The sequence below is a fragment of the Muntiacus reevesi genome, chromosome 4 (genome assembly GCF_963930625.1).
Source record: "Muntiacus reevesi chromosome 4, mMunRee1.1, whole genome shotgun sequence".
Lineage (NCBI taxonomy): Eukaryota > Metazoa > Chordata > Mammalia > Artiodactyla > Cervidae > Muntiacus > Muntiacus reevesi.
In genome coordinates this window covers 41,563,156-41,578,225 of record NC_089252.1, presented here as the reverse complement: position 1 = coordinate 41,578,225, position 15,070 = coordinate 41,563,156, and the positions used below count along the sequence as shown (strand labels likewise).

The following is a 15,070-nucleotide window of genomic DNA, read 5'->3' as shown; positions in this document are numbered from 1 at the left end:
AGACAATGAGAGCTCCTTGATGGAGCCCACACTGCATGATGGCTCTGAGTTGGGTTATTTGCACATAATGTCATGTGTGACCCAAATAATGCAAGAACTTTGAACTAAGTAGTCTTGTTCCCATGTGCATGTGTAGGAACTGAACAGGATAAGGTTTAAGGACATCTATATGTTTGATGCTTTTTCTTGACTTTGATGATTATTTCTCTTAGACTAAAACAAAATTAACTTTCACAAATGTTTATATTTTTAGGACAAACCAGATATAGTAGAACCAAGGAGGTCACTTGTCTCTAATTAAAATCAAACCTTAGTTTGAACTTAATATATCATTTCTACCCCCTGCCCCCCCCCACACACATACCACTATTTCTCAGATTTCCCTTCCAAGAATATTGGACATTTTCAAAGAACATTAAAAATTGTTTTAAAGAGAAAGATAAATTAGCAAAAACACAAAGATATATCATCACTGAAACCCTGAACTCCTCCAGAGGTCAAGCACCCGGTCACGATCAGATTTAACACTTTCCAGGCAATCCTTCCAGTGAGCATCCTCAACTGTACTCTTATGAACATATCCAGCTCTCTCACCAGAAAAGTGTACCACTTCTGTGGAATATTGTTAAACAAGGTGGCAGACTTAAATGTCCTACAGGCTCAGCCTTTCCACTTCAGGGACTGTGTGTTTTAATCTTTATTTGCATTGTATTATATAATTTGAGAAAAAAATCAATACTCATTTAGTTGTGTATATAAAACTCAAAATCCCCTACTTTGTTAGTAATTTAATTGAGTTTTCCTTGGCCAGTGAGACAGCATGTTCATATCAAACTCCAAAGTAAATAAAAATGGTAAGGACAGCCAAGTGACAGTTGAGACTAGGTGAGATTATTGCTACCTCAAAGGAGGAAGGGGAAGCAAAAGCTATGAAATTAATATAAAAACCTTTCTTCCCAATTGATGGGGAAAACAACCAAAAAAAAAAAAAAAACTCAGTAAAAACATTCTCAGCAGCACACCTAACCAGTTTAGGTGTCTCCAAGGCCTTTCTGCCTCAGCAACTCAGTTCTGCTGCTCCCTATAAAAACTGATTGGGCTCCAGAGTTCAGTTCAGTTCAGTTCATGTCCGACTCTTTACAACCCCATGGATTGCAGTACACCAGGCTTCCCTGTCCATCACCAACTCCCATAGCTTACTCAAACTCGTGTCCATTGAGTCAGTGATGCCATCCAACCATCTCATCCTCTGTCGTCCCCTTCTCCTGCCTTTAATCTTTCCCAGCATCAGGGTCTTTTCCAATGAGTCAGCTCTTCACATTAGGTGGCCAAAGTATTACAGCTTCAACTTCAGCATCAGTCCTTCCAATGAATATTCAGAACTGATTTCCTTTTAGGATTGACTACTTGAATTTCCTTGCAGTCCAAGGGACTCTCAAGAGTCTTCTCCAATACCACAGTTCAAAAGCATCAATTCTTCAGCACTCAGCTTTCTTTATGGTCCAACTCTCACATCCATACATGACTACTGGAAAACCCATAGCTTTAACAAGACGACCCTTTGTTGACAAAATACTGTCTCTGCTTTTTAATTTACTGTCTAGTTTAGTCATAACTTTTCTTCCAAGGAGCAGGCCACTTGTCTTTTAATTTTATGGCTGCAGTCACCATCTGCAGTGATTTTAGAGCCCAAGAAAATAAAGTTTCACTGTTTCCATTGTTTCCTCATCTGTTTTCCATGAAGTGATGGGACCAGATGCCATGATCTTCATTTTTTGAATGTGAGTTTTAAGCCAGCTTTTTCACTCTCCTCTTTCACTTTCATCAACAGGCTCTTTGGTTAATCTTTGCTTTCTGCCATAAGAGTGGTATCATCTGCATATCTGAGGTTATGAATATATCTCCCTGCAATCTTGATTCCAGCTTGTGCTTCATCTAGTCTGGTATTTCACACGATGTACTCTGCATATAAGTTAAATAAGCAAGGTGACAATATACAGCCTTGATGTACTCCTTTCCCAATGTGGAACCAGTCTGTTGCTCTAGAGCTAACAATTTCAAATTGAAAGTTTTCTGTGCTTCAGGTGATTCTACAAGAAGCAATGGCACAGTGGGAGAGAAAACTTCTCTGATTTTAGTATCAGTCTTAATTAATTAATTCCATTAATTCCAGAAGGTTGCAAATAACAAAGCAGGCAAAGCCTTCACAAACCAGTCCACAGCAATTAACAGTCCTTGTGTCTTAAAAGCACCAGCTCAGAGCCCATAGTGGACATGGGTATACAGTGGGAGGCACCAGGGAGAGGGATCCCAGTCACCCAGACTGCAGAGTTCCATCACTTACAATGTCCCTCACAACAAGCAGATCTTTTCAGTTCGTTCACTTGTTCAATTTTATAAGAAGTCCTCCAAAGTGCTCTGCCCTATTCAAGTCAAATTTTTTGGGATTGAAGGTATGAACTGGCAGGCACTCAACTCATCAAGGTGACTGGGGAACTGCCATGGCAAGATAGCTGACTGGTTACACATACTCCTTCTGACTGCCACATGGACTTCTGCCAGGAGTTGCCAGTGCTCAGTGGAGTTGGGTGCAGGCAGAAGGGAAGGTGGTTGAGCCTTCCCCTGGGGAGATGGAAGCTCCCAGACCAACCCGTATGCTCCACCCTGCCCCATTCCCACACCACACCCTCATTTTGGCTACTTTTAATTTATGTAAAACCTAGCCTACATGTTGGTTTTTAAGATTTTACTGTTGTTTCCAATTTTTCATCTCTTCTTTTTTTAGTGGGTCATCTTTAGCTTGCCTTACTACTCAGTTTTTCCACTCTTTTTCTTCTGATTGAATTTAAGACCAAGAAATAGAAATACAAATAAGGACAGTTTGTACCCAAGAAGAACTGACTATTTTGAACTGTGGTGTTGGAGAAGACTCTTGAGGGTCCCTTGGACTGCAAGGAGATCCAAGTAGTCCATCCTAAAGGACATCAGTCCTGAATATTCATTGGAAGAACCGATGTTGAAGTTGAAGCTCCAATACTTTGGCCACCTGATGGAAAGAACTGACTCATTGCGAAAGACCCTGAGGCTGGGAAAGATTGAAGGCAGGAGGAGAAGGGGACGACAGAGGATGAGATGGTTGGGTGGCATCACCAACTCAATGGATATGAGTTTGAGCAAGCTCTGGGAGTTGGTGATGGACAGGGAGGCCTGGCGTGCTGCAGTCCGTAGGGTCGCAAAGAGTCAGACAGGACTGAGCGACTGAACAGAACTGTACCCAAGGAGGAAATGGTGGGTGTCTCTCTCAGCCACATTATCAGGGAAAGGTAGGTCTGGTGTGTTTGTGGGCCCCGTGGCAGAAATAGGAAGCTAAGTCCAGAAGGCCCAAGCCTCCTGAGAACACAGGAACAGTAGGGAACCTGCCCAAGCTGAGATGTCAGAGTGACACAGAGGGAGGCGACACCACACATGCAAGTATGTAGGCCAAAACCTACCAGCTGTTCCACTGGCAATAATCCTCCTTCATTAAGGAGAGTACGTGGGCAGCACACTGCTGGTGAGGATATAAACTGGTACAGCCCTCCAGGAAGGCAGTTTGACATTATCTTTGCATATATGGATGCATATACACTTTCACTCAACAATTCCTTTTCTGTGAACTTATCCAACTCACTAGGCACATGAAATCTTATGTGATTATTCATTATAGCATTCTTTATACAGCAAAATGCTTGAAACCACCCAAGTGGCTATCAATATACAGATTAAATAACTCAGGACATATCCACCCAATGGAATACCTTGTAGTAAACTTTTTAAAAAATGGAAAAATGAAGAGCAGAAAGAATAAGAAAGTGATCCATCTACTTTGTGGAAAGTGTCCAAGATGAAACAAGGTACAAAACAGTATGTATAACACACCGACCGCTGAATACACAGGGCAGTGGGTATCGTGCTGGCCACAGAAATGGGCTGACTGGTGCCCAGTGTTACTGAGACCAAGCTCAGTCTGCTCGCCACACCATAGACCAATGAATCTGAGAGATGAGGGGTTGAGGCAAGGGAGAGATTTAATCAGGGAGCCGGCAGACTGAGAAGGTGGCAGGCTAGTGCCTCAAAATAGGCATCTTACTGGGGTCTGGATGTCAGGCTCTTTTATAGATCAGAAGCAATGAGGAACTAAAGTCAAAAGGCAGAATAGACAGGGAGATGCAATGGGGAAGTAAAGTGAAAGACTTAAATTCAGTCTGACAAAACATCTCCAAGGGAATGGCCAGTCTTTAGAAGGGGTGTGTTCATCTCTTCTATTCACAGCTGGGCAGGGACAAACTCTCTCTCCACAAACTGAACAAAGGCACTTTCGTTTATAGTCCAGCAGAGGGACAGGGTCCTCCAGGCAAGTCATTGAGTATGATTATAATAAAAGCGACGAAAAGCAAGTCAAAGAAAGAGTTTCTAACATGGAGCCAGAATTGGCTTTCTCCCTGCAACACAGCGCTTCGTGTCTGGGTCCCCAGCATGTTTCCTTCTGGCTGCCCCCAGTCCATGACTGGGTTCAGTCTACTTTTGCAGGAGCTAGGACTCCTCTAATTGGCAACTGACTCAACGACTCTCCACTGACCAGATCAACACTTTCCAGAGCTGTGCTGTGGTCAGAGACCTTGCCTACTCAGCCCCCCGTTCTTCCTCTTCTTTGCCCCCAGGAGTCAGACCTGCCTCACAGCCTGAAGACTCCCTTGCTGCTCTTGCTGCCTCTCCCTTTCACCCTAACTACTGGGAGAAGACGTATACACTCCTATTGTTTTATGGGCATAAAGAGACTCCAGAAGACTGGCCACTTCTTTGAGGAGTAGTAATGGGGCACACAAGATGAAGGGAAGGGAGAGAGACTTTTATTTCCGTGTATCTACACATACACACAAGTACACATATATAAATATATATGACAGTAATCCCTATTCAAAAATTAAATCAAAATGTTACATGCATCTAGTAAAAACAGGGAGAGAGGGTTTCACTGAGCTGGGATGTAGGCAGGAGCCCTGTGGCATTGTGGCACTGTGATTTATAAGAAGACACATATGTGGTCTGCCTCCTCTTGTCTGGCACAGAGTTCACAAGATCGCTGGAACTCTCTAAGTGGGGAGAACAAGAACAACCAAGTTGTCTCTTATTATGTTAATGAGGTGACTTTTGGAAAGCCACTGCTAAAATCTCAAGAGGAGGGGGCCATTTGGGAACCCAGACCTCAGTTCCTCACTGGCTCTTTCTGAAGCCTCGATTCTAAAACTCCATCAACTGGAAAAGCCATATGGTACAAACCACTGATTCACTCAGCAGAAAAATAAGCCTTGTTACCCTCCTCCCCAGTCGTTCTCCCCAGAAGCCACACAACAACCCCAAAGCAGAGAGAGCACCATGCGGGCTGCTGACTGTCTCCAGGACACCTGCAGCCCTTTTACTCAAGGCCTCGTGCCATCTGCCTTCCTCCTCAACTGAAGGAGGGGATTGTGGGGCCACACTTTCCTCTGAATTTCTTTAATATAATCTTCTAGAGAGAGCTGGGAAAACAACTTGGTCAGTTATATCTGACTTGGTCAGATACACAGGTTTTTAACTTAAAATATTAGTTTCATTTCTACTAAAGCCAATAAAATTTATTTATCAGATGAATACTTACAGAAGCACTAAGATAAGTGATTTATTTTAACAGATATTCATCTTTGGAGCCAAAGAGACCTTGATTTAAATCCTAACTCCCAGTATCTTGGCCTTTCCACCCCAATTCCTTAGATGCAAATTGGGGACAATAGGACTACCTTATATTGTTGACAAGAGGATTAAAATGAGATGCCACGCATAGCACATGGCATAGTACTAGATGGCACGTAAGGGGAATTTCACAAATAATAAAGCTTTTTCCTTTCTCTCAGAGCCCTGCAAAAATATGAAAATTAGACCTTTACATTTTCTGGCCAAAGACAATAATCAGTATTAAAAAACTTCATTTTACAGTTGCCCATGTTCCCTTTGCTTTTGCAAAAAGCATCTGCCAGTTACCTCACATAACTGTTGTTACAGCCACAATCATTTGCTACACTGTTGGTGGCAACTGGGGGTTCCTTTAAAAACTAAAAATAGAGTTGCTACATGATCCAGCAGTCCCACTCCTAGGCATATATCTGGAAAAGATGAAAACTCTCATTTAAAAAGAAATACGCACCCTAATCCTCATAGCAGGACTATTTACAACAGCTAAGATGTGGAAGCAACCTAAGTGTCCATCGACAGATGAATGGATACAAAAGATGTGTTATACACACACACATACACACAGAAAGAAAGAATATTATGCAGCCATAAAAAAGAATGAAATAATGTCATTTGCAGCAACATGGATGGACATAGAGACTGTCATACTAAGTGAACTAAGTTAGAAAGAGCAAGAAATTTATCACTTATATGTGGAAACTAAAAAAAAAAGTGAAATGAGTGAACTTAGTTACAAAATGGAAACAGGCTCACAGACATAGAAAACAAACTTATGGTGACCAAAGAGGAAAGAAAGGAAAGGATAAAAGGAGTTTGGGATTAACAGTTATATGTTAACTGTGCATAAAATAAACAATAAAGATCTACTGCATAGCACAGGGAACTATATTCAAGAATCTGACAAAAATATATGTATGCACACATGTGGATAACTGAATCATTTTGCTGTACACCTGAAAACTGACACAACATTTTAAATCAACTGTACTTCAATTTTAAAAATATATATTTAGGAAGGATTTTTTAAAAGATGAGGGTCCAATTAATTATTTTATTTAAATATTCCACCATTGTATTTTGCAGAGGCAACAAAGCTTCCTCAAAGGTATCATGGCTTGTTTTTATTTTGTGATCTATTTTAACTAATATTCCTACATATACTTTTTAACCTCAGGTCTTCAGCAAGAACTACAAAGAAGAAAAGATTCTGGAGAAACAATCAAGTTTCCTGTCAAGTTCCAATAACGTTTCTGTCTTAACTGCACACAGGAAAGATGAAACACATTCTCAATCTGTATGAAAACATGAACAGTACAGCAAGAAATAACTCAGACTGTCCTGCTGTGATTTTGCCAGAAGAGATATTTTTCACAGTATCCATTGTCGGAGTTTTGGAGAACCTGATGGTCCTTCTGGCTGTAGCCAAGAATAAGAGTCTTCAGTCACCCATGTACTTTTTCATCTGCAGCTTGGCTATTTCTGATATGCTGGGCAGCCTGTACAAGATTTTGGAAAATGTTCTGATCATGTTCAGAAACATGGGTTACCTCGAGCCTCGAGGCAGTTTTGAAAGCACAGCAGATGATGTGGTGGACTCCCTGTTCATCCTCTCCCTCCTCGGCTCCATCTGCAGCCTGTCTGTGATCGCCGCTGACCGCTACATCACAATCTTCCACGCTCTGCAGTACCACCGCATCGTGACCCCGCATCGCGCCCTCATCGTCCTGATGGTCCTCTGGGCAGGCTGCACGGGCAGTGGCATCACCATCGTGACCTTCTCCCATCACGTCCCCACGGTGATCGCCTTCACAGCGCTGTTCCCGCTGATGCTGGCCTTCATCCTGTGCCTCTACGTGCACATGTTCCTGCTGGCCCGCTCCCACGCCAGGAGGACCTCCTCCCTTCCCAGAGCCAACATGAGAGGGGCCGTCACACTGACTGTCCTGCTCGGAGTCTTCATTTTCTGCTGGGCACCCTTTGTCCTTCATGTCCTCTTGATGACATTCTGCCCGGCTGACCCCTACTGTGCCTGCTACATGTCCCTCTTCCAGGTGAATGGTGTGTTGATCATGTGTAACGCTGTCATCGACCCCTTCATATATGCCTTTCGGAGCCCAGAGCTCAGGGTCGCATTCAAAAAGATGGTTATCTGCAGCTGGTACCAGTAGAATGATTGGTCCCTGATTTTAGGAGCCACGGGGATATAAGGTCAGGGACAGAGCAGCGTGACAGACCAACAGCGCTAGGACTCCGACTGTCCTTCCCTTCCCTTCCCTAGCGCACAAGAGGATAATTCCACCAACTCTTGTCATAATAGCTCAATTCCACATGAACAGCCTCACTATAGGTACAACTTCTATAGCTTAAAGAGGCAAAATAATTACCGAAAAGGCCAGAATACAAAGCATATACAGCAATACACATGTGAGAACTCTGAGCTAAGGAAAAGTTTGTTCTTCTATAGATAACTAGCTAGCCTATCACAGGGTGGCCTCTCCTAAGTGCTAGGACAAGCACTCGAGGTATGGACTACAGGGTTTTTGTAAGCCAAAGGTGCCAATAAGTTGCTGCAGCTGCACTGCCACAGAGGGCCCCTGCCCGCCATCTGCTCTCCTTTCTGCCCACCTGCTTTGCTGTGCACCATCTCCAGTCTTTCTACAAGCAGGCAGGATGCATCTTATAGTCAAATAACCAGCTTTGAGTTTCCAATAATAAAGGAAGCTTCTCCGTTAGTCTTCTTGGCTAACTCAGCATCCCACTGGCCTTAAAGTATTTTCCTGGTTAAAACTTCTTATGCTTTAGGAGCATAAATTTCAAAGGAGGAAATAAATATTTAATCCATTTGGTTCCTATGTAGGAATAAATAAAGGCCAGAAGAAAACTGCGGCAAAATGAAGAAGGTATACCCAACCCTTGTGAACCTGGCCGGTGCGTGTGTGCTGGGTCACTCAATGGTTTCCAACTCTTTGAGACCCCATGGACTGCAGACCACCAGGTTCCTCTGTCTGTGGGAATTCCCAGGCAAGAATACTGGAGGGGGTTGCCATTTCCTCCCCCAGGGGATCTTCCCAACCCAGGGATAGAACCTGCATCTCTTGCGCCTCCTGTATTGGCAGGCAGATTCTTTACCACTGCACCACATAGGAAGCCCATACCTGTCCAAACATAGAATTAGACAAAAAAAGTCGACATGTCCCAAAATGCATTTTATGGACTAAGTAGAGAATGTGTGTGTTCACCAGGTTTTTGGACTATGAGGGAAACCAAGACCAAAACAACATTTCAAGACAGAGCTGTTACTGAGATCCAAGCCAGAGACTGGTGAAAAACATTTAACCTCATTCCACAGATGAGTCTGAGGCAGACAGCATCACTGAAGAACTTCCTCCTACTAGAGTCACAAGAAAGATACCAGCAGCAGGATAAAAGAAACACAAATTATAGTAGGTTCATCTGTTTTTAAAGACAAAGCTTAAAGAAGAAGCAAATTCTGATCCTAAGTCTTTGCTGAGTCACAGATTAATTTCCAGGGATGAGCAATGGAAGAGACAAAGAGGCCAGATCTGCAGGTACACAGAGCTGAGGAGTTCAAGAGCCAGCAAGAGGGACAGTGTCTCGGGAAAAGGCACTTCTTGGCCCCCAGAGTTTCCCTGAGCTGCTGAGAGGAGAAGCCAGCCTCAAACACGACTGCTGGTCAGGTGATGGGTAGAGTATTCGGTGTGGAGAGGGCAGGAGCTTAAGAAGCAGAAGAGAAACACAGAGTTAAAGGGGAGTCTGCTGGGGTAGGTATCCAAAAGGTCAAGAATTCACTTGAAGGCGAAACCCAGTGTCTTCTGCACGTCCCTCCTCCAGAAATCCTTCCTCGGTCCTTCCCCCTCACCAGATAAATGACAATACCCCTTTCTCCTCTTATTTCTCTTGAGAGAACATCCTGGACAAAGGTGAAAAGAAGCAAAGACTGAGGAATTTCTTATACTTGTCTTCATTTTAACAGATAAAATTTCACTAATATGCTTACTTTTTGAAAATTAACTTTTATCAAATTAAAAATATTCTTTTCCTGCCTACTTTCCTAATAGTATTTTTATCATTGATCAATATTGAATTTTATTTAATGCTTTTTCAGATGATCATTTTTTCCTCCTTTAATTTATTAATGTGGTACCTCAGATTAGTAAATTTTTAATAATTGGGCTATCTTTGCAAACTTCAAATGAAGATTAATATGTATTATAGCAACCAATGGACATATTTACAAAACTAAAATATGTTGTTTTAGAACAGATATACTTTGATTTATATTTTTACATGCTTGAAATTACCTGTAAAGTTATAATTTAATTTATGTTTCATGAATGACCTTTAGTGAATTTTATGAGAAATGAGAACAGTACCAAAAAATAAAAACTCAAGGCACATGCTTTCCAGGGAATTCCCTGTCAGTCCAGGGGGTTAGGACTGGGTACTTTTACTGCTGGGGCCCAGGTTCAACCCCTGGTCTGGGAATTAAGATCATGCAAGCTGCATGGTGCAGCAACAACAAAAGGTATGTGCGTTCCATATTTTTTTTAAAATAAAGGAAAAGAAATTCTACGTGGGCTATTTAGTCAGCTACTCCTCTATGTATATTTAGTGATTTTTAAATAAAACCTATTTTGTGCAGATCCATATTACTACACTTGCAACAGTTTGTAGCTAGCAATTCTCATAACCAGGGTGACAATATCCCACTGACATTACAACATGATTATTAAAGAAACAACAAACAACTGTTATTTATTTTACTGACACGTATATTTAAGATCTATTATTTGCAAAGTATTGCTGAGAAATTAATCCAGTTATTCCTCTTTGCAAATCTACATGTATGTTTCTTTATCCATATAAGTGCAGTTTGTACTATAATTAAAAGTTCTGATAGTATGTTAAGAGACTCTAAATACATGTATATTCTCGTTCAGTAAAAGTACATCTTTCTTCACATCCCCTAATATCTCAGGTTAGACTTTGATCAAGTTCCCCAGAACTCTGTGAAAATAAGGAGGGCAGAGGGCAGGAGGACCTACAAAGATCAAGTAGACTCCAGAACAGTGTCTCTTGCTTCCATTGGGATATTAATAAATGTACCTAATTTAATTCCTTAAGAAAATTTTATGTTAGTAGAAGCTATATGATATCTGAGGTAACAAATCCCATGAGCTTTAAATCTGTTAAAAGTCTTCATTTTATCTGTCCCTATTTAATCCTTTACTGTTTTCTGCAGGTTTTAGCAGTCTGGAGTTTGTTGGATAAGACTATGATGTCATATAAACTTTAAGCAGGATGTCTTGCAGCACTAGCTGAAGAGTGCTAAAACTCCTCTTGGGGTCCCTTCCTCCTGCCTTTTTGATGATATCCAACCCAGGAGTGTTGGGATCACTGAAAATTGTCTCAATACTAGCAAAGCTAAAACACTGATCAAATAAATTCATAGAATATGTCTAGAAGTGGCAAGAACTTCCTTTTACAGATAGAAAACCACTGTTATGAGAGGTGGGAGTGATTCAAAATCCACATCACTGAGTCCCAATCCCAGCTCCATGTGTTCTATTTATATAACCTTGAATGAGATATTTAACTTCAGTAAGATTTCATCATTCCACCAGTTATATAGGGACCACAGTACTACCTGTCTCAGAGAATTTTGTGAGAAATAAATTAAAAAATACAAGTTTAGTACTATGTGTGGAGCATGCTAAGTGCTTGATAAAAGTTAGTGTCTACTGTCATTGTCATTGCTGTTACTATTATTATCATGGGCCTTGGTAAAGAATCTGCCTGAAATGCAGGAGACACGAATTCGATCCCTGGGTCGGGAAGATCCCCTGGAGGAGGAAATGGCAATTCACTCCAGCATTCTTGCCATGGAAAACCCCATGGACAGAGGAACCTGAAGGGCGACAGTCCATGGGGTCACAAAGAGTCAGACACGACTAAGTGACTGAACATACACACATTGTTGTTATTATTCCAGTGTCGGACAAGTGGGCAGAGCCCACTTGTAGAAATGCTGCTGCTTAACTTAGTGCTTGGGCTTCCCAGGTAGCTCTGCTGGTAAAGAATCTGCCTGCGATGCAGGAGACCCTGGTTCAACTTCCTGGGTTGGGAAGTTCCCCTGGCAAAGGGATAGGCTACCCACTCCAGTATTCTTGGGCTTTCCTGGTGGCTCAGATAGTAGAGCATCCACCCACAATGCAGAGACCTGGGTTCAATCCCTAGGTTGGGAAGATCCCCTGGAGGAGGGCATGGCAACCCACTCCAGTATTCTTTCCTGGAGAATCCCCAAGGACAGAGGAGCCTAGTGGGCTACACCATGGGGTTGCAAAGAGTCGGACACAACTGAGTGAGTAAGCACAGCACAACTTAATGCTTCCTCTTCTGATTCTCTCACTATAAAGGCCCTGCCCACATCCCCTATTCTCTTAGTCTCTAATTTCAAATACTTAAATATATTCATAATCAAAAAGGCCATCTCTAAACTCATCATAACAATTAGCAAGAATTGAGGTCTAAAAACCATGCTTTCAGCGTACAGATAACCATGGCAAAGGAAAATGTCTAGTTCTAGGAACCCTGAGTGCTTTCCTGGTAACTATTTGCATCCTTCTAAGTATTTCCATGACACTTTGTCACTACCGCTCTATATTTACAGATTATTTTGTATGACTTTCACTAGTTTCTACTCTTAAAAATTGTCCTAGCAGGCACACTGATTAGTGCTTAAAAGTTCAGTTTCTGGAGTCGGAAAGAGCTGGATTCATGCCTGGGGAAAATACTGAAGGTCTTCAAAGCCCTTTCTCTCATCTATAAACTGGGCTATGACTCCACCTCTGTAAGGGTACGCCAAGTCTATAGAGTGATCTAGTGAGGACTTGATGAGATAATGCATTTAAAGCACTTACCATACATGATAACACATTTGTTGATGAGTAGACAGTTAAATGACAGCATGTTATTTTTTGTTATTATTTCTAACATTCAAATAATTAAACAGGGATCTGAGAGTTTAAGCTACCAATTCTTAATGTTAGGTTGTGACCAAACTCATTGCAGAGATAAATATTTCTATCTGTGCAATAAATGAATTTAAAATTGTTATTTTTATTAATTTTATTTATTTATAAAAATAAAAAATATTTCAAACATCCTAAGACATATTTAAAATAACGCCTTGACTTCCACAGGTATGCTGGAGCAGGCTCCTAGAAACCAACCCTTTAGCAGTATAAATTCTGGACACAATTTTAAATACTCAGTGCTCTAAAAAGTGAACAAAAGCAGGGAAGTTTTAGAGAAGAGTTACATCTTAAAGGAAGGGACAGACATAGATGAGTCTCTATTTTTTTAGTTTTGAGCTGAAAGGGGAGAGCCTCAGTGCAGTGCAAGGTGATTAAAATTCTCTTATAAAGTCCACCATCTTTCTTGCCTGAGGTACAAGGCCACCAAGCTGCCAGAAAATGAAGGGAGGTGTCTGGGAGAGGATAAGCCAGAAAAAAGGAGGCATTAATCTTGTGGACAAACATTGCCCAAGTTTCTGGCTGACTCCTGAACCAAGCATGCAGATGGCAGACTCAACACAGCTTGCATTAAGGTTTAAAGAACTAAATTGGCATTTGAACTCTCAGCATTATAGGTGATAAAGGGTTTGTAAGTCAATTGCATACTACACAAAACCATCAAAATTCTTAGAGGTATATAAAAAAAATCAGTTTCTACAACATAATACTTAAAATTTCTAGAATTGAATTCAAAATTAATCAATATGTATACTAGGAAAGTTTATCCTCACTCAAGGAAAAATTCAACCAACAGAAAGAAGCAAACCCTGATGACTCAGATGTTGTCAATATCAACAAAAACATTATAACTGCTACTGAAACAATGTTCAATGGGGTAAGGGAAAATATATGCATAATGAATGAATGAAAAGGTAGAAAATATCATTAGAGAAATAGCAATTTTAAAAATAAAAGTGAAGTTTCAGAAATGAAACATACAAAATCTAAAGTGAAACATTCACTGGATGGGCTCAGCAGTAGAGTGGAGATGACAGCAGAAGAGCTTATAAACTTGAAACTATGTCAGGACTTCCCTGGTGGTCCAGCAGTTAAGAATCCACTCGCCATTGCAGGTGACATGGATTTGATCCCTGATCTGGGAAGATTCCACATGCTTTGGGGCAACTAAACCCATGTGCTGCAACTACTGAGCCTATGTTCTAGAGTCCATGAGTCACAACTACTGAATCCACATGCTGCAACTACTGAAGCCTGCATGCTCACTCTAGAGCCTTGCTCTGAAACAAGAGAAGCCACCACAGTAAGAAGCCCATGCACCACAAGTATGATAGAGTAGCCCCAACTCCTACAGCAAACAGTGAAAGCACATGCACAGCACCAAGACCCAGCACAGTCATAAACAAATTAATTATTTCAGGAAAAAACAACTGTGTCAATAGAAATCATCCAATTTAGAAAGAGAAAGAAAAAAAAATGTTTGTAAAACCATGAATAGAGCTTTAGGAACCTGTTATACAACATCCAAAGGTCTATAATAGGTAATTTAAATACCACAAGAGGAGGAAAGAGAACTGGGTAAACAACAACAAAAAAAAAACCCTGAATAATAGCCAAAAACTTTTCAAAGTTGGAGAGAGGCATCAATTTAAATGTCCAAGAGGCTCAGCACACCCAAACAAGAGATATTAAGAAAACCATACCTAGCTGCATCCTAGTCACACTGTTGAAAAGTAACAATGAAGAGACAACTCTCCAAAGGAGACAGAGTAAAAGAACACATTACACAGAGAGGAACAATGAGTCAAATAACAATACACTCACCATCAGAAACAACAAAAGCAGGAAGACAGTTGCACAACGTCCTATAAGTGCGAAAGAAAAACCTGCCAATGCAGTAGTGTATATCCAGTAAAATTATTCTTTAAGAATGAAGGGGACTTCGCTGGTGGTACAGTGGATAAGAATTGGCCTGCCAGGCTTGTGCACACAGCGGGGGAAGGAGAGGGTGGGACAAACTGAGGGAGTAGCATAGAGACATATACATTACCATAAGTAAAGTTAGACAGCCAGTGGAAATTTACTGTGTGATGCGGGGAGCTCAACCCAGTGTTCTGTGACAACCTAGAGATGGGATGGGAGATGGGAGGGAGGTTCAAGAGGAAGGGAGCATATATATACCTATGGCTGATTTGTGTTGAAGAATGGCAGGAACCAACACAACATTGCAAAGCAATTATCCTCCA

General features: G+C 41.3%; 1 protein-coding gene across 1 annotated transcript; it reads left to right on the top strand.

The window, feature by feature from the left end:
• Window positions 1-7,043: 7,043 nt before the first annotated feature.
• Window positions 7,044-7,937, top strand: MC2R (melanocortin 2 receptor). The gene has a single exon (XM_065935468.1). It carries the CDS (start codon window positions 7,044-7,046, stop codon window positions 7,935-7,937), a length of 894 nt encoding a protein of 297 aa, XP_065791540.1.
• Window positions 7,938-15,070: the final 7,133 nt, after the last annotated feature.